This window comes from Eubalaena glacialis, chromosome 3 (genome assembly GCF_028564815.1).
Source record: "Eubalaena glacialis isolate mEubGla1 chromosome 3, mEubGla1.1.hap2.+ XY, whole genome shotgun sequence".
NCBI lineage: Eukaryota > Metazoa > Chordata > Mammalia > Artiodactyla > Balaenidae > Eubalaena > Eubalaena glacialis.
In genome coordinates, this window is record NC_083718.1 from 91928891 (window position 1) to 91955265 (window position 26375).

At 44.0% G+C, this 26375-nt stretch overlaps 1 protein-coding gene and 1 non-coding gene across 2 annotated transcripts in view; both read left to right on the forward strand.

Moving 5' to 3' along the window:
- CD58 (CD58 molecule) overlaps positions 1 to 25757 on the forward strand; it is a 44333-nt gene extending 18576 nt beyond the window's left edge. The window contains exons 4-8 of the mRNA XM_061183859.1: positions 3270 to 3566; positions 11676 to 11945; positions 17151 to 17222; positions 19840 to 19880; positions 24720 to 25757. Of these exons, the coding sequence (XP_061039842.1) occupies positions 3270 to 3566; positions 11676 to 11945; positions 17151 to 17222; positions 19840 to 19859 (659 nt within the window). The 3' untranslated portion in view covers positions 19860 to 19880; positions 24720 to 25757. The remainder of the gene's footprint in view (positions 1 to 3269; positions 3567 to 11675; positions 11946 to 17150; positions 17223 to 19839; positions 19881 to 24719) is intronic.
- Positions 12425 to 12497, forward strand: TRNAW-CCA (transfer RNA tryptophan (anticodon CCA)). Its single transcript has one exon. It is a non-coding gene; the product is annotated as a tRNA-Trp (tRNA).
- Positions 25758 to 26375: the final 618 nt, after the last annotated feature.

Below are 26375 nucleotides of genomic sequence, written 5' to 3' on the forward strand. Positions count from 1 at the left end.
GTCTAGCACAGAATATCTGTTTAGGCAATCACTGATACATTTTCCCCCTACCTCTATCTCTCTCTACTTTGAAACAGCAAAAACTCACTCTATGCCCAATTCTCACACAGCCAAGGTCACCTACAGTGAATGCATTGATGGTGACCGCCTGAATCATTGAAAGCAAAAGAGGGAAAACCCTGTTGAAAGCCTACTTCATTTCAGCCATTGTGTAAAGACTCTCAGTCTTATTCAAACCTCAAAACAGTCTTTTGTGGTAGGCATTATGATTTGTTTTTTAGGCTGAGGAAACCTAGTGTGGCGAGAACTTTTGAAGGTTCACCCTGGGCGCATCTGCCTGGAAAGTCGGGGCCCTTTTCATTCTGCCCTCTGGCATGGTAAGGTAGCATCCCTGTGGTCCCTTTTCTGACCATTCACTGTTATCAGCAAAGTAACCAACTCACTGCTGACTCCTTTCCTTAGCTGCTGTTTGTTTGCTCATTCTTTCATTTGTTCAGGGTGTGTGACCTTGGGAAAAAACTCACTCTCCTTTCTCCTATTCTTTTTCATTGGAAACAGTCATATTGGTAACTTACCTTAGGATCAGTCTTGGAGGTGCAACAGAAAAGGCTTTACTGTAGGAAGGAAATGGTAGACATAGCATCTAAAAATGTGATGAATCCCAAATCTGTATCTTCCCCTGGGAACCCCCAGACCTGTGGACCCTGCAGCCTCCTGGACAGCTCCACGCAGATGTCTTACAGGCCGCTTATGCTTAGCATCCGTCAGTCAGCTGACGTCTGGGTGAGGAGGGGGAGAAGAGATGGCCAAGCAGACAGAGGAGGAAGCGCCTCTGAGGAGGCAGGTCCTGAATCAGGAAGGCGCTTGGCGTGTCTGAGGAAATAAAAGCAGTTCCAAAAGGCTCAAAGGAAGAGAAGGCTCAAAGCAGTTCCAAAAGGCTCAAAGGGGGGAACGGGTGGGGAATGAGGCTGGAGAGGCAGGCAGGGACCAGACCACAGGGTCTGTGAGTGAGGGGCTGGGCCGTGTCAGGTCTATTCTGGTCCCTCAGCTACCATAAACTTGCTGAGTGACCTTGAGCAATTGATATGTCTCCCGGGGCCTGTTTCCTCATCTGAGAAATGGAGTTAGCAACACCACTGCACAGGGATGTGGAGAGGATTAAAAAGGGACACAAGTACGTGAACACGTAACTGGCAGAGGGTAAGCATTCAGTAACATCTTCTTCCATTTTTCTTGGTGCCCTGTCCTTTCACCTGTGAAATGGGGGTAATTTGACTGACTAATTGCTGGAGTTTCTTCTAGCTCAAAATGACTATGATTTTTTCTGAACTGGTCTCCCCCTTTTTCCACCGTTAGCTCCATTCCAGACTTTTCTTCTTCCTGTTCTCAAGCCCAGGAAACATCACCTTCCCCTGGGAAAGACAGAAGCCAGCTTTATGCAGCCAGGGAGGGGCAGTTCAACTGAGACCTCTTCTCTTCCTCCACCACCCTACTTACTCTCATCCGTTCATTCATGTATTCATTTACAAGACATTTCGAGCCGCCACTGTTGTATGTGGATAGACACTCACCCCTCAAATCTTATTCCTTTTCATGTCTTTTCATGGGCTCTGGTTGATTGGGAGAAATAGTGCATGGTCAGGAAAGCCACAGAAGGATGCTGGTATATTGCAGGCAGCCTCCCTTGATTAAGGGAGGTGGGTTCTAAAAATCCTTGCACATAGACAAATGGGGTGTATTTGCTTCTTATTTGAAATTACTGGACACAATTGCCTGCAATTGGTCTATTTAATATTTTTGATTTTTCCTGTGCTCTGTCAATTACCCTGATTGCTTCTAGGCAAAAACTTCAATCAATCAAGTTTTAATTTCTCTTTAATGTCTTTCCCCTAACAGCTGCTCTTCTCTCTTAACAAGAAAGTCAAGTCTGGAGCAAGATGCATTGAAGCCCATTTTGGGGTATCAAGAATATCCCAATCTAATAGTAATAGTAAATGTTTAACAACTGGATTGGTGTGGAGGAGGTGGGAGGTTCTGATTTGAAGCATGAGTCAGTTTCTCTGCTATAAACACTCCCACTGTGGTGCACTCCAAGCTGTCCAGGCTTCACTGAACAGAGTCCAGCAGAGAGGCTAACAGTTGGTTCCAACACGCCACCGCACCCAGGTCTTGAGACCTTAATCTTCATCACACTCCCTGACTTCCTTCCTGGTCATTCTGATTTCAGTTAATGGCACCTCAGTCAGCCAAGAAAGAGGCCTGGCAGTCACCATTAACTCCTCTCATCCAATCACTAAATCCTGTTCATTTCCCTCTCAGATGTAGAGTCTGTCCACGTATCCATCCCCACTGCCAGCACCCTGGTCTGGTCTCCCGGTCCAGCCTTCTTTCACTGCTACCGCACTGACTGCTCTTCTGGGTTTTCTCTGCCCTCCATCCTTACCCTGTCGACCAGTGTCCACCCTGCAGACAAAGTCAACCTACTGAAACTTAAATTATGTCATGCCGGTCTTCTGTTTAAAACCTGTCCGTGACCTTCCCTTGCCATTAGGATAAATTCCAAACGCTTAGCATATCTTACCGGACATGGCCCAGCCCCTCACTCACAGACCCTGTGGTCTGGCCCCTGCCTGCCTCTCCAGCTTCATTCCCCACCCGTTCCCCCCTTGCTCTCTTCCTTCGAGCCTTTTGGGACTGCTTTTATTTCCTCAGACACACCAAGCGCCTTCCTGATTCAAGGCCTGCCTCCTCAGAGGCGCTTCCTCCTCTGTCTGCTTGGCCATCTCTCCTCCCCCTCCTCACCCAGCTGTCAGCTTGCAGACTCCTCTTACCTTCTGGTGGTTTGCTGTCCTGTGTCAGTTTCAGCATGATTTCCTAGGAAAGGCCTTTGCCTGGGTGGCTCTCCTTGCCTGCTCAGTGTCTCCTCCCTTGAGGGCCTGGAGTGACACCTGTCTTGTTTGCCGCCATATTCCCAGCATTGCCCACAGTACCTGGCACGTAGTTGGTGCTCCATAAATGTTGAATCCGTTTCTTGGATTTATGTGGGCCCCAGTTCCCTATTAAAGAATAAACTCTTACAGGGTCAAGCATGTTCTCCTTCCTATACTTTTTATCAGCAGTTTATCAGCTTAGTACAAAAAGTAGCTGACGAATAATTTTTACCACTAAATTTAATCATTTTCCCCCCACAAGGCATCTTGGAAGATAATTTTCTGCTTTTGATCAAGTCATGTTATTTTCCCTAACCAATTTCTTTTTTTTCCTCCTAGATTTCATTAGCTGTGATTCCCAAGTAATATATGGAGCTGTGAACAAGAATGTAACTTTATACGCATCAAGTTTTAAACCCTTTAAGGAGATCGTGTGGAAAAGAGGAAAGGATAAAGTTGTAGAATGGGATGACCAATCTGAAGTCAGAGCTTTTCTATCTTTTAAAGATAGAGTTAAATTAGACATTGTGTCGGGTAACCTCACAATCTTCAAGTTAACACGATCAGACGAAGATGAGTACGGAATTGAATCCCCAAGTGTTAGAAATAACAGCAAGTTCACCCTCAAAGTGATCGGTGAGTATCCCATAAATTGGTTTGTTCAAATGGAAGATTTCTAACTATTTTAAGAGACTAATACTAATCATTGGTTTATGAGAAATAAAAATTAGTCATCACCTGTTGTCAGGGTTTTCCTCTCTTTCCAGTACACAGGAGCCACTTTCAGCTCCCTTGTCATCCTCTTGGTGAGGAGAGGATGTGACTGAGGTCAGGAGAACAGCACAAGTTGGGCAGAGCTGCTGGCAGCAGCATCCCTTGTCTTGCTGGGAATGTTCTGGAAAGGGATGTAGTGGCATCAATGAGCTCAGAACTCTGAACCATGGATAGTTGGTGCTCTATAAATTAGAGTTCCTGCTTCCCCTTGCAGCTCACACAGGAGATGGGATTTTTTTTTTTCCTCCTCTATCACTTTAAACTGGAACTAAGGATAGGATACAGGTTCCCCTGTGCTTCTCGCTGATGTTTCCAGGTTATTCTCCTTCCCTCATCTCTAAAGCACTTTCCTTGTTGCAGTCATCCAGAGGCTGATGGGTACACTTTAATGTTTCTTTTTTTCCCCAGTTTTATTGAGAAATAATTGACATCCATCACTGTACAAGTTGAAGGCATACAGCATGGTGGTTTGATTTACAGGCATTGTGAAATGATTACCACAGTAGGTTCAGCTAACATCCGTCTTCTCATATAGATACCATAAAAAGAAAAGAAAGCAAAAAAGGAAAAAAATGTTCTTCCTGTGATGAGAACTCGTAGTATCTTCTCTCTTAACAACTTACCTACATACCATACAGCAGTGTTAGCTGTAGTCATCATGTGGCACATTGTATCCCTAGTATTTATATGTTTTATAACTGGAAGTTTATACCTTTTGACCACTTTCCTCCAAATCCCCTTCCTCCCACCCTCCACCTCTGGTAACCACAAGTCAGATCTCTTTTTCTATGAGCTTGGTTTTTTTCTTTTTAGATTCCACTAACTCTAAAAAGATTTCTAGAGATTTCTCTCTTTTTAGAGATCATACAGTATTTGCATTCTCAGTCTGATTTATTTCACTTAGCATAATGCCTTCAGGGTCTATCTATATTGTCACAAATGGTAGGATTTTCTCACTTTTTTTTTATGGCTGAATAATAGTCCATTTATATATACCACATCTTCTTTACCCTTTCATCTGTTGATGGACACTTACAATGTTTCCATGTCGTGGCTATTGTAAATAGTGCTGCTAAGAACATCACCCCAATATTTCCTTGTTATTTTAGTGCCTGGTTCCTTTTCACTGTTTCTGATGTTCCTGCTGTCATAATTCTTGGTGCTTGGAATATTTAAATAGAAGTTCTTTCTAGTATCCTGACTTCTTAGTCCTTGCTCTCCTCTCCTGTAATGATCTTCTCCTTCACTCTGTCTTACCTCTCCCCACAGCTAATCTAGAACTTGTCTTCACCAGTGATTCCATTCCCTCCATCATCTCAGTATCTCAGTTCCACTTCCTCGACTGGAAGCTCAGTTCCTCTGCTCTGCCAACTCTGACAGTCCTTCCCCCACTGATGTCCTCCCTGCCCTCCTTCTGCAGCCCCAGTGCCGTGCTCACTCCCTGGGCTCACTCTGTTGCAGACACACATAGCTTCATTGCTCCTTTTCTGATTGGTCATGCTCAATGATTGAACTTTGAATGGACGAGCCCAGGCCAGCCAGGTTCAATCCAATGTTCTCTGCTCACGCCTTGTAGCTGCAGAAAAGCACATCACCTTGCAGAGTCCCACACTTTAAAATTCTGATTATTTACTGCAACTAAACCCAATATGTTCCTAGTGTCTTCACTCACCCACTCCCAGCAGTTACCTTTCCTGTCCTCAAACCTTGAACACCTCCTTCTCCAGACCCACTCCTCAACTGAAGGCTTTGCTTCTTGTTTCACTGAGGAAAACAAGCAACCAGAAGAGAACTTCTACAAACTCTCACCACCAGCCTATCTGCTTACCTGTGCCTGACCCTATATACCCTGTTCTCTACCATTCCTGTTTGGCAGTTCTTATTTTCAGCTTGCTGAGTTCTCATCTGGAGCCAAACCCTCTACTTGTGCCCTGGATCCCACCTCCTCTCATTATACTCAGGGATGTCACTTCTATAATTCTACCCACTCTCTCCTTACAGTAATTTCCTCCATGAGATAATGGCTCATTCCCATCAGCATACAAATAAGCGATTATCTGTACCATCATTGCAAGCCCTCTTCTGACCCCTCTCCTCCTCCACCTACCACCCACTTTCTGCCTTCAGTTTATAGAGAATCTACTCGAAGAGCTGTCTATGTACCCCCTTTCTCCTATTCACTTTTAACCTACTCCAAACAGGCTTTCATCCCCACTGCTGTACCCAAACTCCTCATGACTTCCTCATGAATAAATCCAGTGACTCATTCTCCATCCACATCTTTCTCTCAGAAGTTTTTGAAACAGCTAATCACTCCCTCCTCTGTGAAACATCTCCTTCACCTAGCATCTAGGCACCACCCGACTCTAGTTTCCTTTCAACTCACTAACAGTTCCTTCTCAGTTTCCTTTGCTGGTTCGTTCCCTTATCCTCTTGCATCCCCCAACCTCCTTTTTTTTAAATTTATTTTTGGCCGCGTTAGGTCTTCATTGCTGCGCGCAGGCTTCCTCTAGTTGCTGTGAGCGGGGGCTACTCTTCCTTGCGGTGCGTGGGCTTTTCATTGCGGTGGCTTCTCTTGTTGCAGAGCATGGGCTCTAGGCGCATGGGCTCTAGGCGCACGGGCTTCAGTAGTTGTGGCACGCGGGCTCAGTAGTTGTGGCTCGCGGGCTCTAGGGCGCGCAGGCTTCAGTAGTTGTGGCACGTGGGCTCAGTAGTTGTGGCGTGCGGGCTCTAGAGCTCAGGCTCCATAGTTGTGACGCACAGGCTTAGTTGTTCCGCGGCATGTGGGATCTTCCCAGACCGGGGGTTGAGCCCGTGTCCCCTGCATTGGCAGGCGGACTCCTAACCACTGCGCCACCAGGGAAGTCCCTCCCCCAAGCTCTTAACATTGGTGACTTCAAGGCTTAAGCCTTGGACCTCTTCCCTTCTCTGCCTGCATTCACACCAGGGTGGGTGGGCTTATCACATGTCAGGGCTTTAAATAGCATTCAGTGCTGATAATGCATAGATTTAGAGCTCTAGCCCAGACCTTCACTGAGCTCCTTAGGTGTTTATCTGACTGCCTACTCTGTCTCCACTCAGATATCTAAGTGGCCTCTCAAATCTCACATGTCCAGAGGTGAGCTCATGACCTTTCCCTCAAAACCTGTTCCTCCCCAAATCTTCCCCCTCTTGGTTAATGGCAGCTCCATCCTTGAAGTTGCTCAAGCTGAAACCTTGGTATCATCCTTGACACCTCTCTTTCTCTTGAACACCATAGTCACGCCACCAGAAAATTTTGTTGGTTCTGCCTTCAAAATATAACCAGAATCTGACCACCTCTCATCACGTCCTCTGGTCTGATCCAGGACTGCTTCATTCTCACCTGGAGGATTGCAATAGCCTGCTAATTGGTCTCCCAGCTTCTACCCTTGCCCCTCTACAGTTTAATTTTAAACACAGAAGCCAGAGTGGTCGTCTTTTTTTTAAAATTTTATTTAATTTATTTTTTTTTTAAATTTATTTATTTATATGTATTTTTTGGCTGTGTTGGGTCTTCGCTGCTGCGCACAGGCTTTCTCTAGTTGCAGCGAGCGGGGGCCCCTCTTCATTGCAGTGCGCAAGCTTCTCATTGCAGTGGCTTCTCTTGTTGAGGAGCGCTGGCTCTAGGTGCACGGGCTTCAGTAGTTGTGGCACGCGGCCTCAGTAGTTGTGGCTCGCAGGCTCTAGAGCGCAGGCTCAGTAGTTGTGGCGCACGGACTTAGTTGCTCCATGGCATGTGGGATCTTCCCAGACCAGGGATCGAACCCACGTCCCCTGCATTGGCAGGCAGATTCTTAACCACTGTGCCATCAGGGAAGTCCCCAGAGTGGTCTTCTTAAAACAGAAGTCAGATCACATCACTCCTCTGCTTAGAACTTTCTAGTGGCCCCATCTGACTCTGAGTTACAGCTAAAATCTTTACAGTGGCCTACAAGGCTATATGCGATCCGGCCCCTGTGACCTCCCCTTGCTTTTCTCAGATGTCCTAGTAATGCTTTTGCCTCATAGCTGCCTTTTCTGTGCCGCCACCCAGCACAACTCAACCTGTACCCATCTGTCCCCTCTGCTGCATCACAGTTTCACTTGTTTTATCCAAGATGTGGGTATAGTTCTAGGCCTACTTCCTCTACGTTAAAGGGTGTTTTAGGAAGATCCAACTGGTGGCAAACTGTGTAAGATGGTTTCCAGGGGATGGAGAAGAGGCAGAGTGCAATATAGCAGTTCAAGTCTGAGCTGTTTGATGTGGTCTCAATGGAACAGGATATAGCTGGATGAATAGCTGTCACTCACCGGTTCAACTACCCAGTATCAGAGACAGTGGGAGGAAGAGAGAATTTCTCTGTTGTTCACCATTGTACCCCCAGAGCCCAGCAAAGGATTTGAATAGGTAATGGGCACTCAGCAGATATGGAAGCAATTGATCTGGATGATTGGGAGGTGGGATGCGCAATTTACAGTAATGGGGGGGGGCTCTCAGACTGGGTGACTGGTTTGTCCAGGAGATGATGAACTCCTTTTAGATAAGTGAAGCTTGTTAAGGTGTGCAGGCATCCTGTTAGAAGGATCAATCAATGCCTTTAAAGCAGCAAAATCCTTAAAACCTGCAAGCTGGAGATTTGGCAGTTGTAGGGCAAGCAAACAAAAAGATTGATTCAGAATTTAAATTAGAATAGAATGCATTTTACGAACCCCTTTATAGAGTTTGTAAAACTGAATTCGAAACATTTAAGTTTTTCTTTTTAAAACTTGATGAAATGTTTAAAAGTAATAATTTAAAAATAATTTAATTTTAAAAATTCCATGGTGACTCAACAAAGGTGCTTGATTTTGGTAGTTAGACTAACTGGATAGTCCTTAGGAAGCTCAGCAAAGGCCTGCAGAGGAGCAAGGTGCAGGGGAGGCGAGTTTCAATCAGGAGGCAATGAGTGATATTGGCCGTTAATGTGTTGACTTCAAGTTCTGGTTTCGGAATCTGGGTTTTAGCCTGTGGGAGTGGAGAGCCACTGTATCTGATACTGGAGCAGAGAAGTGCCTTGATGAAATATATTTCTGGAAGGTTAATCAGATGGGAGGTATTTACGGTGGATTAGAAAAAGGAGACGCCAGGTTGGAAGGTACTGTGCTCATCCAGGTAGACAGAGGTGTTAGTAGTAGATGTTTGGAAAGGAAAGAATCAGAAGACACTTCCAAGAAAGAGTTAATAAGATTTAGATTTTGGTTATAAAAATACATACCTGAATGTCAAAACGATTAGTCATACTTTTTTTTTTTTTTTTTTTTTTTTTAGAAATGAGGAAGTCATACTTCCGTGAGGGTATGTTAAGACTAAAATAATAAGACTCAGTAATCTTCCGGAGACACCAGACCCTTTCAGAAAGGATATTTTAGACAGGGGGATTTCCTGGCACCTCTAGGTTCAGAGCATCTACGTCCTTATGTGTAAGTGAACATCTGGCTTTCCTCCTTCCCTCAAAGTCCCCTTAAAAATTTCCACCATCAGCGTTTAACAGTCCTTGCCCATCCTCTGATAACCTTTATTGCACGGAGGCTGGTAATGTTCATGTAAATAGAATTAACTGCTCTATCCTTAAAAGGTCTGGACTGGCGTATGACTTTTTATTAAAGTTTATGGAAATATACAAATGTCATCAGATATGTATAAGAAATTCTCATTTCTTACAGAATAGCGAGCTGAACTCATTAATTATAAGTTGAATAAGTTGTCTTAGGGATGAAGTAGGCACATTTCTTGCCAGTTGCTTAAGGCACAGATGTAACTAATATTTGTTAGATTATAGCTGTGGTAAGTCCCGTCGTGGGCAGCGAGACTTTGGCTGAACTAGGTCCCGTCATGGGCAGCGGGACATTGGCTGAACTAGATCAATAAACTAGAATCTGTAACAGACCAGGTGAACTTTTCATCTTCCAAACTGAAACTCTGTACCCATTAAACACGAACTCCCCATTCCCCCCTCCCCCAGTTCCCTGGCAACCACCATTCTATTTTCTGTCTCTAAGAATCTGGCTACTGTAAGAACCTCCTGTCAGTGGAATCGTGTAAGATTTATTCTTTCGTGACTGGCTTATTTCACTTAGCATAACATCTTCAAGGTTCATCCATGTTGTAGCATGTGTCTGAATTTCCTTTCTTTTAAGGCTGAGTACAAATGTGATTTTGAATGATCATGGTTAGGATTATCTGTGGTTTTCCAGTAGACCATGGGATTCTGAAGTGATTATTAGAAGAGGCTCCAAGTTGCTACTTGAGCCCTGGGCTCAGCAGTCATTTCTGCTCAGGACCTGTTCTTGGCCAAATCATGAAGCATGGCTTCTGGGCCTTCCAAGTGTCCCCTCCCCTTCCTTATCCCTTTTCCCTTGAAGGCAAGCTTTGTTGGTGCCTGCCTCTGCCATGACTCACCACTCGTCACCCTGCTTACTGATAGCAGGTAGTCTGCAGTGAATACACACGTGTGTGTGTATGTGTGTGTGTCTCAGAGTTCTTTTAACTAAAGAACACAACTTCAAGGCAGCATATAATGAATTATGTGAGCTAGATTAAACCTAAAACTTGAGGAAACGCCAAGCAGAAAGGGAAGTCGCGTGTGACTCAGGTCTAACAAGACAGGCTGGGTGTGTTATTTAACTGAGCCAGAAAGAATTCAGGAGGAGAAGAGGGAGGCAAGATGAGTTGAACATATTTATTTTTTAGATTATTAAGTGGAGCTTGTGTTCCTTTGTCTTAGAAAATATTTTAAATGACAGCATAGTATCGCATCATCTTGATGAACTTTAATTCGCTTTTTAGTAGATGTTTGCAAGGTATTGAAATTTTATTATCCAAATGCTACCATGACCAATTTTTGTATCTTCCATATATTTTTACATGTTTCTCAAATCTCTTATGATTAGTTTTTGGTAGAAAGGAGAGATGCAAGAAGGTATATGAATTAATAAATAAACCACTGACTAATGGGGTGAGCCGATTGGCTTTGAGGTTAAATTTAGAGGGTGATAGTGGCGTGTCATGACTTTTGTCTTATCCATCCTTGCAACTCCAGCTGCCTTAGCCAGCAGGAGGTGCTTCCAGAATAAACGTGGGGGTGAGGCCTCTAGACCGACAGCGCTGTGACAAGTGCCATGCCCTCCTCTACCTCAGGGCGGGACCAGCCCACAGTACAGCTCCTCAGGACCTTTTGCAAAATCCTTTGAGTCAGGTGTGCTTTGGAATTCAGCCTTCTTCGGATTTTAGAAAGGCAATAGATAGAAACTGTTTCCTCTGTGTGTGTTAAGAAGCACTTCACTTAGTTATGGAGAGCCGCTTACTCAAGCATGTAAATATTTTTAGTAAAACATGGTAATAAATATTTGTGAAAAATCTTTTGGCTTTCAGAACTCTCTGGATTTCAGAATTGAGGATAAGGGATTTGGCGCCTGTATCTATGCTGAATTTGAGCAGATAGATCTGACTCAGAAGAAGAGAGAATTCTCTCCCCTTGGTGCTCAAGGGGGTGGACTGCTCGTCTTTTCAAGCTCATAAGGAAATTGGGAGCTCGCTCTTTTTTTTTTTTTTTTTTTAAATTTTTGGCTGTGTTGGGTCTTCGTTGCTGCGCACGGGCTTTCTCTAGTTGTAGCAAGCGGGGGCTAGTCTTCATTGTGGTGCACGGGCTTCTCATTGCAGTGGCTTCGCTTATTGCAGAGCACAGGCTCTAGGTGTGTGGGCTTCAGTAGTTGTGGCGTGCAGGCTCAGTAGTTGTGGCACACGGGCTCAGTTTCTCCGTGGCATGTGGGATCTTCCCGGACCAGGGATTGAACCCATGTCCCCTGCATTGGCAGGTAGATTCTTAACCACTGTGCCACCAGGGAAGTCCCTGGAAGCTCTTTCTGAATTTGCAGATGAGGAGTCTAAATATTACTCTTTTCTGTACTAAACATTACTTTTTTTTTTCCCAGAGTCTCTTCCATCACCAGCACTATCTTGCACATTGACTGACGGGAACATTACACTCCAGTGCATGATCCTGGAAGCTTACGACACCCATCTAGAACTCATACAGTACTCCTGGGACTGTCCTTCAACAATACAGTGTCAGAGTGGCTCAAAACCATCTGAAGCGTATGTTACGAAGGAAGGTGATCTTTCACAGGAAATTCAGTGTATCATTAGCAATCCGTTATTCAGAAGGACAGCGTCAATCATTTTGTCAACCTGTGTCCCAAGTGGTAAGTGACTGCATGTGTCATGGTAGAGATCCTATATACAAGTGGGGTTCATGGACCTACATACAAGTAGTGGTTCATGAATTTCATACCACAGATGCAGTAACTAACATACACTTCATAAATTTGAAACTTAAATTGAGTTACAGTTTTCACAGACACTTTATTACAGATATAAAGCTAATATTTTTTAGTACTTTCTGTGTCAAGTACCATTCTAATACATATGTTAATTAATTCCATCCCCACGCAATCTAGTAATTATCCTTATTTCATGAGGAGAAACCAAGACATAGTTAGGAGTTTAAGTTGCTTGTCCAAGGTCAACAGCCAGTAAGTGGTAGAGCCTGGTTTTGAAATCAGGCCATCTGGCTTCAGAGCCCATGCTCTTAATTATTCACAATACTGCTTCCTAATATTCTTCATCACCATTGTGTTCTTCAAGGTTGCACACGTGCAACAGGAAGGTGCCTTCAGGGACTTCCCTGGTGGTCCAGTGGTTAAGACACCAAGCTCCCAATGCAGGGGCCCCAGGTTCGATCCCTGGTCAGGGAACTAGATCCCACATACATGATGCTACAACTAAGAGCCCGCATACCGCAACTAAGAGCCCTCATGCCGCAACTAAAAGATCCCACATGCGGCAACGAAGATCCTGTGTGCCGCAACTAAGACCCCGCACAGCCTAATTAATTAATTAATTATTTTCAAAAAAGTGCATTCAATACGTTTGTCTAGGCTAACGCTTGGTTAATAGCATGACAGTCTGTCTCGGCTATGGTCTTTTTATGTTGCTTAAGTATCATGTATATTTGTAATTTACAATTCTTCTTATCTGTTTTATACATTATACCTCCAGTTTATAAACAGACGGATCAGTAATTTGAAAGTGGTTCACTAAAGCATAAGAGATGAAAATAGTAAATACTGTATTTCAGGATAATATCACAATTGTGAGGTATGAACAGGATTCTAGGGCAGATAAAAAATGTGAGTCTCCTTGGGCTGGGGTAGGGTGATTCTGTGAATAAATATTTTTCTTTTTTTTTTTTTAATATTTATTTAGGTCACTTAAGTAATGGAAATAGAATCGAAATTTAAGTCTTCCGATTTCTGGAGTTTTTTTCCATGACACCATCCTGACTCTTTATATTATATATCTCAAAATAAATCAAATTAAAAAAATGTTTTTGGACTGATTCACAGGAATTGGCTAGTGAGAACCATACCATGTTAAATGAAAGTACAGACTGTGGAAGATTTTATAGGACTGAAGATCAAGTTTCTTCAATAAATAAATTATAAGGGGAGGAAAAAGAGAGGTGATGGGGGGACTTAAAGTTTAAGGAAATTTAAGAAACATATCAATTAATTGCAATGTATGGACCTTATTAGGTCCTGATTCAAACAGAAAAGAGTGAAAAACAGGAGCGATTTAAACAGTGATCCCATGTTTGATGATGTTGAACACAATATTTTAAGTCTGATGATGCCATGGTTATGTTTTACAAAGAATCCTTATCTTTCGGAAATACATACTGAAATGCTTATAGCTTATAAATTGTGCTCTCTGGAGTCAAACAGGGGCTCGCATCTCTAATTGCTCCATAGCAAGTGGGAGGGGAGAAGGAGAGGGATGGAGCCTGGTCCTCCCCTTTAAAGATCAAGTGTGGCATGCATCACTTCCATTCACACCCCCTTGACCAGTCTGAGTTCATGGCCACACCTAGCTGAGGGGGGCTGAGAAGTGCCATCTTTTGCTGGCCATGTGCCCAGTTAAAACACAGGGGTTCTCTTCCCAGAGTGAAAAGGAGAGATTGGTTATTGGGGAACAACAGATACTTCTACCACAATGTACTACAAAATGAATATAACTCATACAATTTTAAAACATATACAAAATCTAAAAAACTTAAAGAATGACATAAGTAGTAAAAATAAATAGAGGTTCTAATTTTTTTTTGCACCTCATTGGTCATCTTATGTTCTCCCTGGGTGTTATGTGCCTAATTTGGAAACTCTTGGTCTAAGCAAGAGAAGATGGTGTCTTGGACTAGTAGAGTTGGGAGAAGCGGTTCCGATGAGGCTACATTTTGAAAATAGAAACAAGAGGATTTTCTAATGGTTTGAGTGGGGAAGAAGGGTGCCTAATAAGAAATACGCAGCTGACCCCTAGATCTCTGGCCCAAGCAACGGAATGAATCGTGTTGCTATTAGACTGGAAAGCAGGGGAACAGCAGGTGTGTGGAAGAAATAGAGTTTGGTTTGGGACATGTTGTTTGAGATTCCCATTAGATTTCAAATGGAGACGTCAAATACGGTGCTTTGATTTATGAGTCTAGGTCTCTCGTGAGTAGTTAGGGCTGGAGATAGAGATTTGAGCATAATCAGAGTAAAGTAGGCATTTAAAGCCTTGGGACTAGAAGAGATCATGTGGAGGAAGCAGTCGTCAGAGAGGGGTGCTGAGACTGAGTCCTGAGGACTCCAGCATGTAGGGGCTGCTAAGGGCAGAGGATCCAGCAAAGGAGACTGAAAAGGATCGCTAGGGAGGAAGGCAGAAAACCCCAAGAACTTGGTATCTCCAAAGCCGAGTGAAGAGAGAGCAAGCAACTGTCAATGCACTGGCCAGGTCAAGAAGGAAGAACGTAATTAAGAACTTGTATCATTGTTGTTTCATCTCCCCTAAATATCTGCTATTCCAAAGCGATGACAGCATCTGGCATCATCCCATGGGAGAAAGGATTTTGGAAGAGACTGTATCAAGTAGCATTAGATTCAGCTGTTTAAAAAATTTTTTTTAAGTATCAGTGGCTTAAAAATGTAGATTACTTCTTTCATGCTAAAAAAAAAACCAACAAAACATTGGGGAGAGAGGGATAAATTATGAGTTTGGGATTAAAAGATACACACTACTATATATAAAATAGATAAACAAGGATCTACTGTATAGCACAGGGAACTATATTCAATATCTTGTAATAACCTATAATGGAAAAGAATCTGTAAAAGAATATATATATGTGTGTATATATATGTCTGTGTGTGTGTGTGTGTACACACACACACACACACACACACACACACACACACACACACACGGTTGGCCAAAAAGTTTGTTCGGGTTTTTCTATAACATCTTACAGAAAGGGTAAAGTATATCAGGTATATCGCTGTGCTGTATACCTGAAACTAACACAACATTGTAAATCAACTATACTTCAATTTTTTAAAAAAAGGATAAATGATTAACTTTTCTCAACTAAAAAGAAATAATAATAATAATTGGAGGTAGGCAGCCCTGGGCACATTGCTACTTTATGCAGTTGTGTGGTCCAGCTCCTGCACCTTCCCTGCTATCTCAGGCAGCGGGACCCAGGGAGGGGAAAATGGTGTGTCTTACCCCTTTCAGGGAGACTTTTGAGAAATACCACACAACCCTTCTTGCATCTCGCGGCCCAAAACTTGCCACATGGTTAAACCTTGCTACAGGAAAGGCTGAGAAACTAATCTTTTAGTGGAGTGGTGGTATGCCCAGCTGAAAATCTGAATTCTTTTATTAAAGAGGGGAGAATGGGTATGGGGAGCAACTAGCAGTTTCTGGCCAGGGGCCTCTCAAATCAAACCAATGGATTATTGCCTATTTGCTCTAACCCACCTGTGTTCCTACTAAGAGGAAAGGGTGTGTGTTCATACTCTCATTCATTCATTCGTTTTCTCTCTCCCCTTCCCTCTCCTCCCCTCCCCTCCCCTCCCCTCCCCTCCTCTCCTCTCTCCTCCTCTCCCCTCTCTCTTATCCATGTTGTACCGGCTGTTAGTGACCCCACCCTCTCCCTTAGCAATGTGTGGTGATCATTTTGCCATATCCTCAGTATTCTGCCCTTAGATTTTTAGTAGGTGGATAGAGTCCACCTCATGAACACATCATTCTTTTCTATTGTGGACACTTCGGTTGTTTTTGCTTTTTGATATTGTAAGACTGCGGTAAATATCTTTGTGCCTTTTTTGAAGGGAGGAGAGAGGCACATAACTGATAGTTTCTGTAGGTTAACATCTTAGAAATGGAATTGCAGGATCAAAGGACGTTAGTAGAGATTCCAATAGCATCAATTCAATAGGTTCATGGCAACAGCTAATAGCTGTTCTTAAGCGTATTGACTCAATTAATGCTCACAATTACCCTAGGAGGCATATTTATCAGTTCCATTTATAGTGATCCCCAAGAGGAAACTGAGACACTGAGAGGTTAGAGCACTAATCCAACGTTGTCGCAATGATTCGGTGAGCCTGTAGGCACATCATTTAGCACAGTGTCAGCGGCTGTATGATGAACATTTCTCAGGCTTGCTATGCATGGCTGCCACATTGCCCTGCCAAGCACACGATACCAAGCTGTGCTCCCACTGGCCGGACGGGATGGCTGAATAGTGGACTATTTGCTGCTTTCAATAAACAGCACTGGGCCTGATATGTATCAACCTTGTGCATATAAGTTTATTTAGAAATACAGTCGATTCTCTTTATTCACGGTAGTTATGTTTTATTGTCACTGTAAACACACAATTAGTGCATATTGAACCATTGCTCCCAGGGGAGATACAGGTTTAGGTTCCTGCAAGCCTCCGGTCACAACATTTTTGGCAAGGAATCAATACAGAACCTTGCTTTATGTGTGTTTCTGTTTAAAGACACCTTATTTAATATATGTGGTTGACGCATGAACAGTGAATTCACAGCACCATAACTGATGCCTAAATGAAGCTTATCTAACACATGTGTTTTCTCTGTAAGGCACACACAGCCTTCTTATGCTTGGGAACACGAGACAGCATTTCAGCACTGTGCTTGGGGGCCGTTTTAGACAGTGAAATAGCCAACAAAAAAGTACAAAAATGTGAAAGGCATGACACTAAATAGACCACAAATAGGGCACATGTCTACAGTACAAGGGCTAAAACACAAGGGCAGAGCATTGCCTTGAACCTCAGCTTGGGAATGTGTACATCAGGCAACACAGTTTTCACCATTCTGTGGCCCATGTCAGCGCATGACCGTGAAAGCGCTGCAGGTATTGGTTTGGGGAATACAACTAAATTTTAGCAAGTAGATAAATTGCAAATACGGAATCTACAAATAAAGAGGATCAACTGTATGTCTGTTTTGGTCAGTTCCAGCTAATTGTATTTCTTTCTTTCTTTTTCTTTTTTTCAGACAATACAAGGCACAGGTTTGTGCTTTTAACCATACTGCCAGTACTAATATGTGGTTTGCTGTTTATAAAATGTACGTATACTTTCTTTTTTTAAAAAAATAAGTTTTCAAACTGGAATTGGTTTTTCAAAGGCCAGAAAATGATTAATTTGAAGATGAAAACAAAGTTTGAAATTTTAGCTGTTTCGAAAGAAACAAAACCTTTTTTGTTGTACTTGTTGTCTGGGGTTGCTGAGCGTGTCGGGTTTCCCAAGATTCTGCATTATCTTGAGGTGGAATGAATCCTTGGGCCATAGAGAGCTGTACAGGAGTGGGAACACAGCCGAATATACTTAGGACTGTTCCACAGCCTCATATCTGTGGCCCACCTCAACATATAGTTATACTTCTGGGCTCAAGCCAGATTTTGCAAAAAAACCTCTTACTCTTGGCTGCCATGGTCATAATTTTCATGACTTATAGCCCAGAAGGAGGTCCCAGGTAGGAAGGAGCATTTGTTGAGTCGGGTGACATGGAGTGGGTAAAATGACCTGGTATTACCCGTGTTGCCTTCCTGAGCCTTCCTCAGTCTCCAGAAAGCAACCCATATGCCCTGGAGAACTGGTAACCTCATCCCAGCCTGTTCTTTCCTGGTGCCAAGAAACCCCTCCTCAAGTCCCAGAGGATGTTGACCAGGCTGTAAATTTCAGAGTAGAGGTTCTTGAAGCCCCATCAGTTTCCATATCAGCCTTCACCAAAAGGAAATTTACGAGACTGATTTGTCACTCTCACAGGGAGTGTTGAAGAGGAAGCTTTCTGCAAGGTGATGGCATCTGGGGTCCATGTCATTTTACAGTCATGTCTTGAATCAAGTTCACAGACTAGATTTAAGTTTCCCTAGACCTGCACTGTTCAATACAGTGGGTACTAGCCACGTACAGTGATCTAAATATAAATTTTAATTAATGAAGATTAAATAAAATTTAAAATTTAGTTCCTCAGTCATACTAGCCACATTTCAAGTGCTCAGTAGCCACAGATGGCTAGTGGCTACCATGTGAGACCAGATAGAGAACAATTCCATCATTGCAGAAAGTTCTGTTGGTCAGTGCTGACCTAGACTATTTTGGGGTATTGACACTAGAATATGATTTCCCAAAGGTACCATTTCTATCTTATAGGTTTCAAATACCACGAAGATCCCTAAGTAATAGATTATCAGTCAACTGAATCTCCTCCAAACAAGTTATAAAAAAATCAGCTGAAGAAAGTTTTAAGCCATCGTTACCAATAAGTAAAACAGTTGGGGAACTCAGGTGTTCTTTTTAAAAAGTTATTTTTAATCCCCAAATAGAAGTATTATAGTTAATCATCTCCTTAACAGATTGGTCCCCAGAAACCAAAATAATTTTCCACTCATATGTTTTTCTTGGGAGGGAAGGGGCGGAGGGGTCTACCACCAGAACTCCTGAACCGAAGAAAAGTAGCACTGAGTACTTTTCTGGCTGATTTAACTTATTTAAAACAACTGGCTGATTTAACTTATTAAAAAAAAAAAAAAGTTTATTCAGTGGAGGGAAACTTACACCAGTGATCAGTACTGGTAGCACCATATAACCTGAAAAAAAAAAATTGTTCTAAAAAATAATTACTTCAGCAAGCATCTCAACCCTAAAGCCATTAATTGGGAAAGTGAGGCATTTGGCATGGAGCCTTCAGAAGGGGAGAGAGTTGAATGTAAACAGCTCCATCGGCTATTTGTAGTTGAGACTTCTACAAGCTCAGTCAAGCCTGTGGACTTGGCTTCTGGACCATTAGCATGGCTCCAGGCTAGCTGATGCCTTCGATGGGGAGGAACCTGATGCATACATGTGGGACCGTATCTGAATGTCCAAACTGGTGCTGTCCAAAATGGTAGCCACGAGCCACATGTGGCTGTTGAACCCTTGAAACAGGAGAGTCCAAATTGAGATGTGCCATCAGTATAAAATAGACACTGGATTTGTAAGACTTCTTATTTAAAAAAGGAATGTAAAGTATCTCATTAATAATGTTTATATTGATTACACGTTAAAATAGTATCTTTGATATGTTGGTCTAGTCAATAAAATATATCGTGAAAATTAATTTCATCCATTTCTTTTTTTTTAAAATATAATTGCTCTACTACTATTTTTATTTTAGTTTAGTTTAGTTTACTTTATTTTATTTTATTAATGTTTTGGCTATGCTGCGTGGCATGCGGGATCTTAGTTCCCCAACCAGGGATTGAACCTACGCCGCCTGCAGTGGAAGCACAGAGTCTTAACCACTGGACCGCCAGGGAAGTCCCCATCCATTTCTTTTTACTGTGTAATGTGGCTACTAAGCATTTTAAATTACTTACGTGGCTCACATGGTATCCCTGTCAGGCAGCGCTGGTCCAGAACATTCCAGCCTTCCCTCCATCTTTAGCTTTATGCACAAGCTGCTATAGAAAAAAACATTCGTCAACAGTTTTTGTTTTTCTATCATCTGATGACCAGTTTTTGAACAACTCTTTGGCCCAACTCTGTGGCCAATTTGATGTAAGCATTTAGGAGAGTAGGAAATACCAGCTCGACAGGGCTCTGCTTTAGAGTTTTCCCAGTTCAGGCCTCTAGCCAGCAACTCCAGATTCCAGCTTTTCTTTTCAGCTCTTTAATTGAGATGAAAATGTCTTCATTTGTAGGTTTTCTGGGACGCCCATAGCAGATAAACACAGAGAACTAGGTAAGTATCCTGTAGACTGCTCAGTGGGTACATTGTATATCGTGTACTAGAAGCAGAACAGCCTGATGTAGAGGGTCTATTCCTTGGGGAGCCAGATTCTACTTATCTGTCAGTTAGTTGCCTTGAACAGTAATAAGTAACATCAGCAGATATACTCACCACAGTTCATTAAGCACCAACTGGCCACTTTCCATGTAACATCTCATTGAACCCTCTCAGTGAGCTTTTTGCAAGGGGGTATCTTTACAGCTTGTTTAGAGACAGCGAACGTGAGACCCGGAGAAGTCAAGTCACATCACTCATAAATGTAGAGCTGGGATTCAAATCTAGGTCTTCAGACTCCAAGAGTTATCCTGTTACCCACCACAATCTACTCCCTCCTTCTCCCATCCCAGGAAAATTGAGCCAAGGATAGGGTTCACTTCAGGAGCCAGGGTCAGAGCTGGGCCCGTATCATGAACAAAAGATAGTATCCAAACACAATGAACGGTGGCGGTGGGTGAAGTAAGTTGCCGTAAGGAGCCTCCAGAAGGTCCCGTCCTGGCAGAGCCCCCGTGGTCAGGAGGCAGGGACCCATGAGCCGGGCTTTGAGGGATGAAGGGAAGAGTAAAGGCCCAGGGCTGTAAAAGGCAGGGTAGGGGGTGGCAAGTCATCCCTTTTGGGGGCAGCATATATTGGTGGGATAGAGGTTGAGCCAGGCCAAGATATTGAGAGAGAGTTGCCAAGAGGTTGGGTGATTTTTTTCTGGGAAACCACTGAGGATTGATTGATTGATTTTATTTATTTTTGGCTGTGTTGGGTCTCCGTTGCTGCGTGTGGGCTTTCTCTGGTTGCGGCAAGCGGGGTCTACTCTTCGTTGCGGTGCACGGGCTTCTCATTGCGGTGGCTTCTCTTGTTGCGGAGCACGGGCTCTAGAGCGCAGGCTCATGGGCTTAGTTGCTCCGCGGCATGTGGGATCTTCCCCAACCAGGGATCGAACCCATGTCCCCTGCATTGGCAGGTGGATGGATTCTTAACCACTGTGCCACCAGGGAAGTCCCCACTGAGGATTTTTGAGCAGAGTTATGCTTTGGGAAGATCGCTCTGCTGGTAAAGCATAGGGTGAATTAATAGACAAGAGGCTAGAGATGGGGACACTCGTTGGTGGATAAATAAAATAATCCAGCCAAAGCAGAGGAGAGGCTGAATCGGGGTGGTCATGGCAGAAATGAAGGAGGGCTAGGTTTCAGAGAAAGTATGGATATCGTATGAACAAAGTTTCTGCGGAGAGTGTAGTCTGGTGCCAGACTCCCTGGGGTTAAATGGCAGCTCTGTCTCTCACAGGCCTCGGACAAGTCAATTAAACTCTCTGCACCTCAGTTTTCTTCTGTGGAAAATGGGCATAACAATAGTATAGAAGTAACAATGATAGTGTAGGTAATAATAGCATAGAAATAATATGTACAAACAAGTTAGTGTAAGCAGAATGCTTAGAAGAGTGACTGGCTCATAATGGTGCTCAATAAATGCTAGCTATTATGGTTATGATTCTTCTTCAAGAAAGGAGCCAAGGGACTTCCCTGGTGGCGCAGTGGTTAAGAATCCACCTGCCACTGCAGGGGACACGGGTTTGAGCCCTGGTCCGGGAAGATCCCACATGCCGTGGAGTGAGTAAGCCCGCGAGCCACAACTACTGAAGCCCGCGCGCCTAGAGCCCTGCTCTGTAACAAGAGAAGCCACCACAATGAGAAGCCCACGCACCACAAGGAAGAGTAGCCCCCGCAGCTGCAACTAGAGAAAGCCCGCGTGCAGCAACAAAGACCCAATGCAGCCAAAAATAAAAATTAATTAATTAATTAATTAATTAGTTTTTTAATAAAAGAAAGAAAGGAGCCAAAAGGGACAGGAATTCTGACCCTTGGCAGCATGCCAGGCACAGCGGAGGACTCAGGCGGGGCCCTTGTTTGGGAAGGTGAATTTGTGCTCTGACAGGCTGAGCTTGGGGTGAGGGCACATCACGTGGATAGGGGTGTCCAGCATATAACTGGAGAAGTGGCTTTAGGGGCTGGGGTTACAGGTTGGGGAGCATCTTCGTCAGAACAGTAATGGATTCCCTGAGCATCTGAGGTCACCAAGAAAGAGAAGCTGAAGGCCTTCGAGTGGTGGGCGAGGCAGAGGAGCCAGGAGGAGACCCAAGCGGCACCCTGTTGGGGGTCCGAGGGGGAGGCCACGTGTTAGAGCTGCAAGGAGGCAAAGGGGGAGGCGGTGGTCAAGACCTTTGGCTTGGTTGAACGAGTTGCTGACTTTCATGAAAGCCCCTGGGTGAGTGGTTGGAGTGGAGGGATTGCAGCACAGCAGTGAGGGCCTGGGGGCAGTCAGACCAATGGGTGGGCCTGGGAGGCTTCCTTTCTCCCCAGCTGCCGGCCAGGACGGTGACCAGGTCACCTGGGAAGTCAGCTGCAGCAGAAGGCCTGGGGCAAGGGGTTCTAGGGGACAGCTCAGCCAGCTTCAGGGTGCAGGGTGGGCAGGGGTAGTGAGTCTGCGAGGGGTTGATGGTCCAGGAGGCCCCATGGAGAGGGGGTGGAGAGGAGTCAAGTAGCCATGGATGAGGGGAGGGGCAGGTGTGCTAGCAGTGTGGGGAGAGGTGGAAGACCTGGGGGTTATGGTCAGAGGTGGGGCGTTTCAGATTTGAAGTAACGTGTGTGAGGGCAGGTGACGGTGAGATCGGAGGAGTGCCTCTGCTGAGATCCACATGGTAGCAGTGGAGGCATGGCCATCACAGACAGTGACGGGGAATGTTGGTCACGGGAGCGCTGTCATCCAGGGCCACTGAGAAAGGTGACGGCGTATCCCAGAACTCATTCCTTTACCTTGCTCCTTTATTCATTCAACAAATAACTTACGGAGATTACTAGATGTCAGGCACTGTGTTAGCCCATGGCTTGAGATCAATGTACCCAGTGAGGCTAGACATTGTGTGGGATTCAGAGAAAGCATATATTAAGGCTCCTACCCTGAGAAGCTTATGGTCACAGTGGGGAGAATGGATGAGTGTGTAAGAAACAGAAAGACTTAGGCAAGAAGCACATGGTGATGGGCCGGAATGGATGGTCAGAGCTGGGCAACCAACAAGGGGGAGGTGAAGAGGCCAGAATAATCATGAAGACTTTGAAGGGAGTACGATGTGAGCTAGATCTTCAAAGCAAGAGCAGAGTGGAAAAGGCATTCCAGCTGGGAGAATCAGCAGAGACATGGAGGGGAACGAAACCTGTCATGGTTATTTGATAAAGACGTCAACCTGCTTAGCATCAAGTTGAAGAAATGGCAAAAGAGAGAATATTTGCAAGAAAATTTTTGGAAGTCAAGGGCATTAAAATCAAGTGATATGGGAGTAGGGGGTCATGGTAGGTTCTGGAGCAGGAGAGTTTTGCATGAAAAACATTGCTTTGGAATGATGAGCTAGGAAGGTAAAACTGACTTCTTAAGGTAACATCCCGGGGAGAAACCTAGGTAGGATGGGGTTGGGTGTGGGAGAGGAGCTTACTTTTCTTGGAGTATTTTTGTTTGCTATTCAAAGTTTGTACTTTGTGTGTTTCCTACCCTATTTAATAATACTTTTTAGATTTAAAGAGCCCATTGTGGCTGCAGGGAGGAGTTCCCTAAACTCAGTTATTAAAGGGTTACAGATATGATGGAGGGGCAGGGCTTGGGGGAGGAGCTGGGGAGGGGCAAGCACAACCAGGAAGAAATGTGCACTTGTCACATCTCCGTGAGACCAGTGTCAGGAAGAGCTAAACCCAATTAAAAATATCTGAGGGCAACCAAGTAAATATCAGATATCTGAGGGAAGATGGATGTGATATTACACTTCTCACCAAGACAGTTCAATTTAGACAGTTTCTGGGAGTGCTGGTATTCTTCACTCTTGGTACAGGCCACAGAGCCAACCAAATTAAAAAGGGAGCAGAGTCCCCCATTTCTCTGGGAAGAAAGACTTGCAGGTGCTACCTCAGCCTGAAGGAGAACTGGAGATGCAGGCCTGATTCTCTGGCAGTGGATGCACCTGGCTGTGGGAGAGGGTGAGGAAGTTCCTGTGGAAGAGCGTGTGCCTGCCAGGGCTAGATGGAGAGCTGCTGCCCACTTTATCCCCCTCAGAAATCCACAGCACCCATTTTCATGTTCTACAGGGTTCTTCGTAAGGAAAACTCCTATTTCCTTTACCTAACCCCTGTGACCCCAGCACTAAATTTTTATGAATTCCTGTTACCAAAGGAATGCAGATATTTTGGGAGCTGTGGTCTGATCTGGCCTATGGAAATACAGACCGTGGGGAAGACAAAAAAAGCCATGAAATGGAATGTCAGTTCGAAGGGACTTGCTCAGGCAAGGCTGTAGCTGGGTGTTTGGGCTGATTTCCTCTGAGTTACCCAGGGGTGCTCTGTCATCACCACAGAGATGACTAATCAGAAAGAGAAGCTGAAAGAAGAAAACCACACCCGGGGATTCATGTGGCAAAGAAGGAGATGACTGTTAGAAGGGGTGACAGTTTACATATGGGTCTTACGGGCTCAGCTCTGTTGTTTGGAGATTTCAGTTTTACTCACAGACTGAGCTGGTTTGAGAAGATGGGACTGTGAATTAGTGCTGTGCACTGAGGGTAGCACTTCTGGTGGATCCCCAGCTACCATCTCTTGAGGGCCAAAGACCAATCTCCCTCCATCTCTTCTCCCTAGAACCCTTGCTTTTGATGGGTTTATTACAAAAGGGCTACCCGCATTAGAATAGGAGGGTAATTTAGACTCATAGACTGCAGCACAGATTGACTGCATTTTATACTAATATGAGACATTTCTTTTATAGCACCTGTTGTTTGGTAACAGAAGATGAAGTCAAACGCATGCTAATTAAGTTATTTCAGTCACTGTGAGAAGGCATCTGATTTACCATTTGAGTATTACCTCATCCTTGAGGAAACTTTGGAAGTCTAACCTGAATGGACCCTTTATAAGAAGCAATGTTTCAGGACTTCCCTGGTGGCGCAGTGGTTAAGAATCCGCCTGCCAATGCAGGGCACATGGGTTCAATACCTGTTCCGCGAAGATCCCACATGCTGCGGAGCAGCTAAGCCCGTGCGCCACAACTACTGAGCCGGCGCTCTAGAGCCTGCGAGCCACAACTACTGAGCCTGCGTGCCACAACTACTGAAGCCTGCACGCCTGGAGCCCATGCTCTGCAACAAGAGAAGCCACTGCAATGAGAAGCCCGCACATTGCAACGAAGAGTAGTCCCCACTCGCCACAACTAGAGAAAGCCCGTGCACAGCAACGAAGACCCAACACAGCCAAAAATAAAACAAATAAATAAATTTATAACAACAAAAAACAATGTTTCATGGAAGAAACAAGGACTAACAAACAACAGACATTAGTTTCTACTCCGTCACCAACACACAGTATCACCAGATACTGTCTTGTCCTGCAATTGTTTATTATAAATTGTATTTTTGGAGAAATGTAAATCTTTGTAAATAATGTAAGTATGTATATATATATATGTGACTAAGTGGCTCTTTTTTTCTTGTTAGGGTTGTAAAACAAAATAGTCACGACTCATGAGGTGAAGGTTTTTTACTAAAATCTATAATCCACTCCTCTTGTTTTAGAGGAAAAACAGTTCGTTGCAGGATCAGTAGCATAGTAGTTTATCATGTTAGCTGTCACATTGGCAGGTAAACAGCAGAGAACTCTTAAACCAACTATACTCCAATAAAAATTAATTTTAAAAAAATTAAAATTTTAATTGTATATTTAGAGAATTTGTTTCGGAAGCGTAAGTTTATCATTCATTAAAAAATACATTTCTGTTGTACAATGTGCATTATCTGTAAATTATGAGACTATAAATAACAATTTCATGTTCTTCCCAAATGTTTAAATTTTAAGTAACCAATATATGTACTATTGTATATGTTTGAAATAACTTCTTCAATCTTACTTGCACTGTCTCCTCTCAATAGAAAATACTAACCTGAAAAAATTCTTCATCTATTTTTTTCCTCTTTCCTAACTGCAATCAGTCTTAAGTGAGAAATGAATTATTCTTGGAATTCATACTTTAAAGTGGCAAAAATGGGAAAAGTTATAAAATACTTTGGGTGTTAAAATCTGTATCCTGATCAGCACCCAAAACAAACAAACGAACGAAAAAACAAAGTATAAAGTGATATACACAGGGGTCCCCAACCCCCGGGCCTCGGGCCGGTAGCGGTCCTCGGCCTCTTAGGAACGGGGCCGCCCAGCAGGAGGTGAGCGGCGAGCGAAGCTTCACCTGTTGCTCCCCATCGCTCTCATTACCGCCTGAACCGTACGCCCCCGCAACCGCCCGCCCGCACCACCGGTCCGTAGAAAAATTGTCTTCCAGGAAGCCAGTCCCCGGCGCCAAAAACGTTGGGGACCGCTGCTATACACATGCAGGCCAGCAGCTTCTCCTGGATAAAGAGGTGAATTGCCCCAGCTC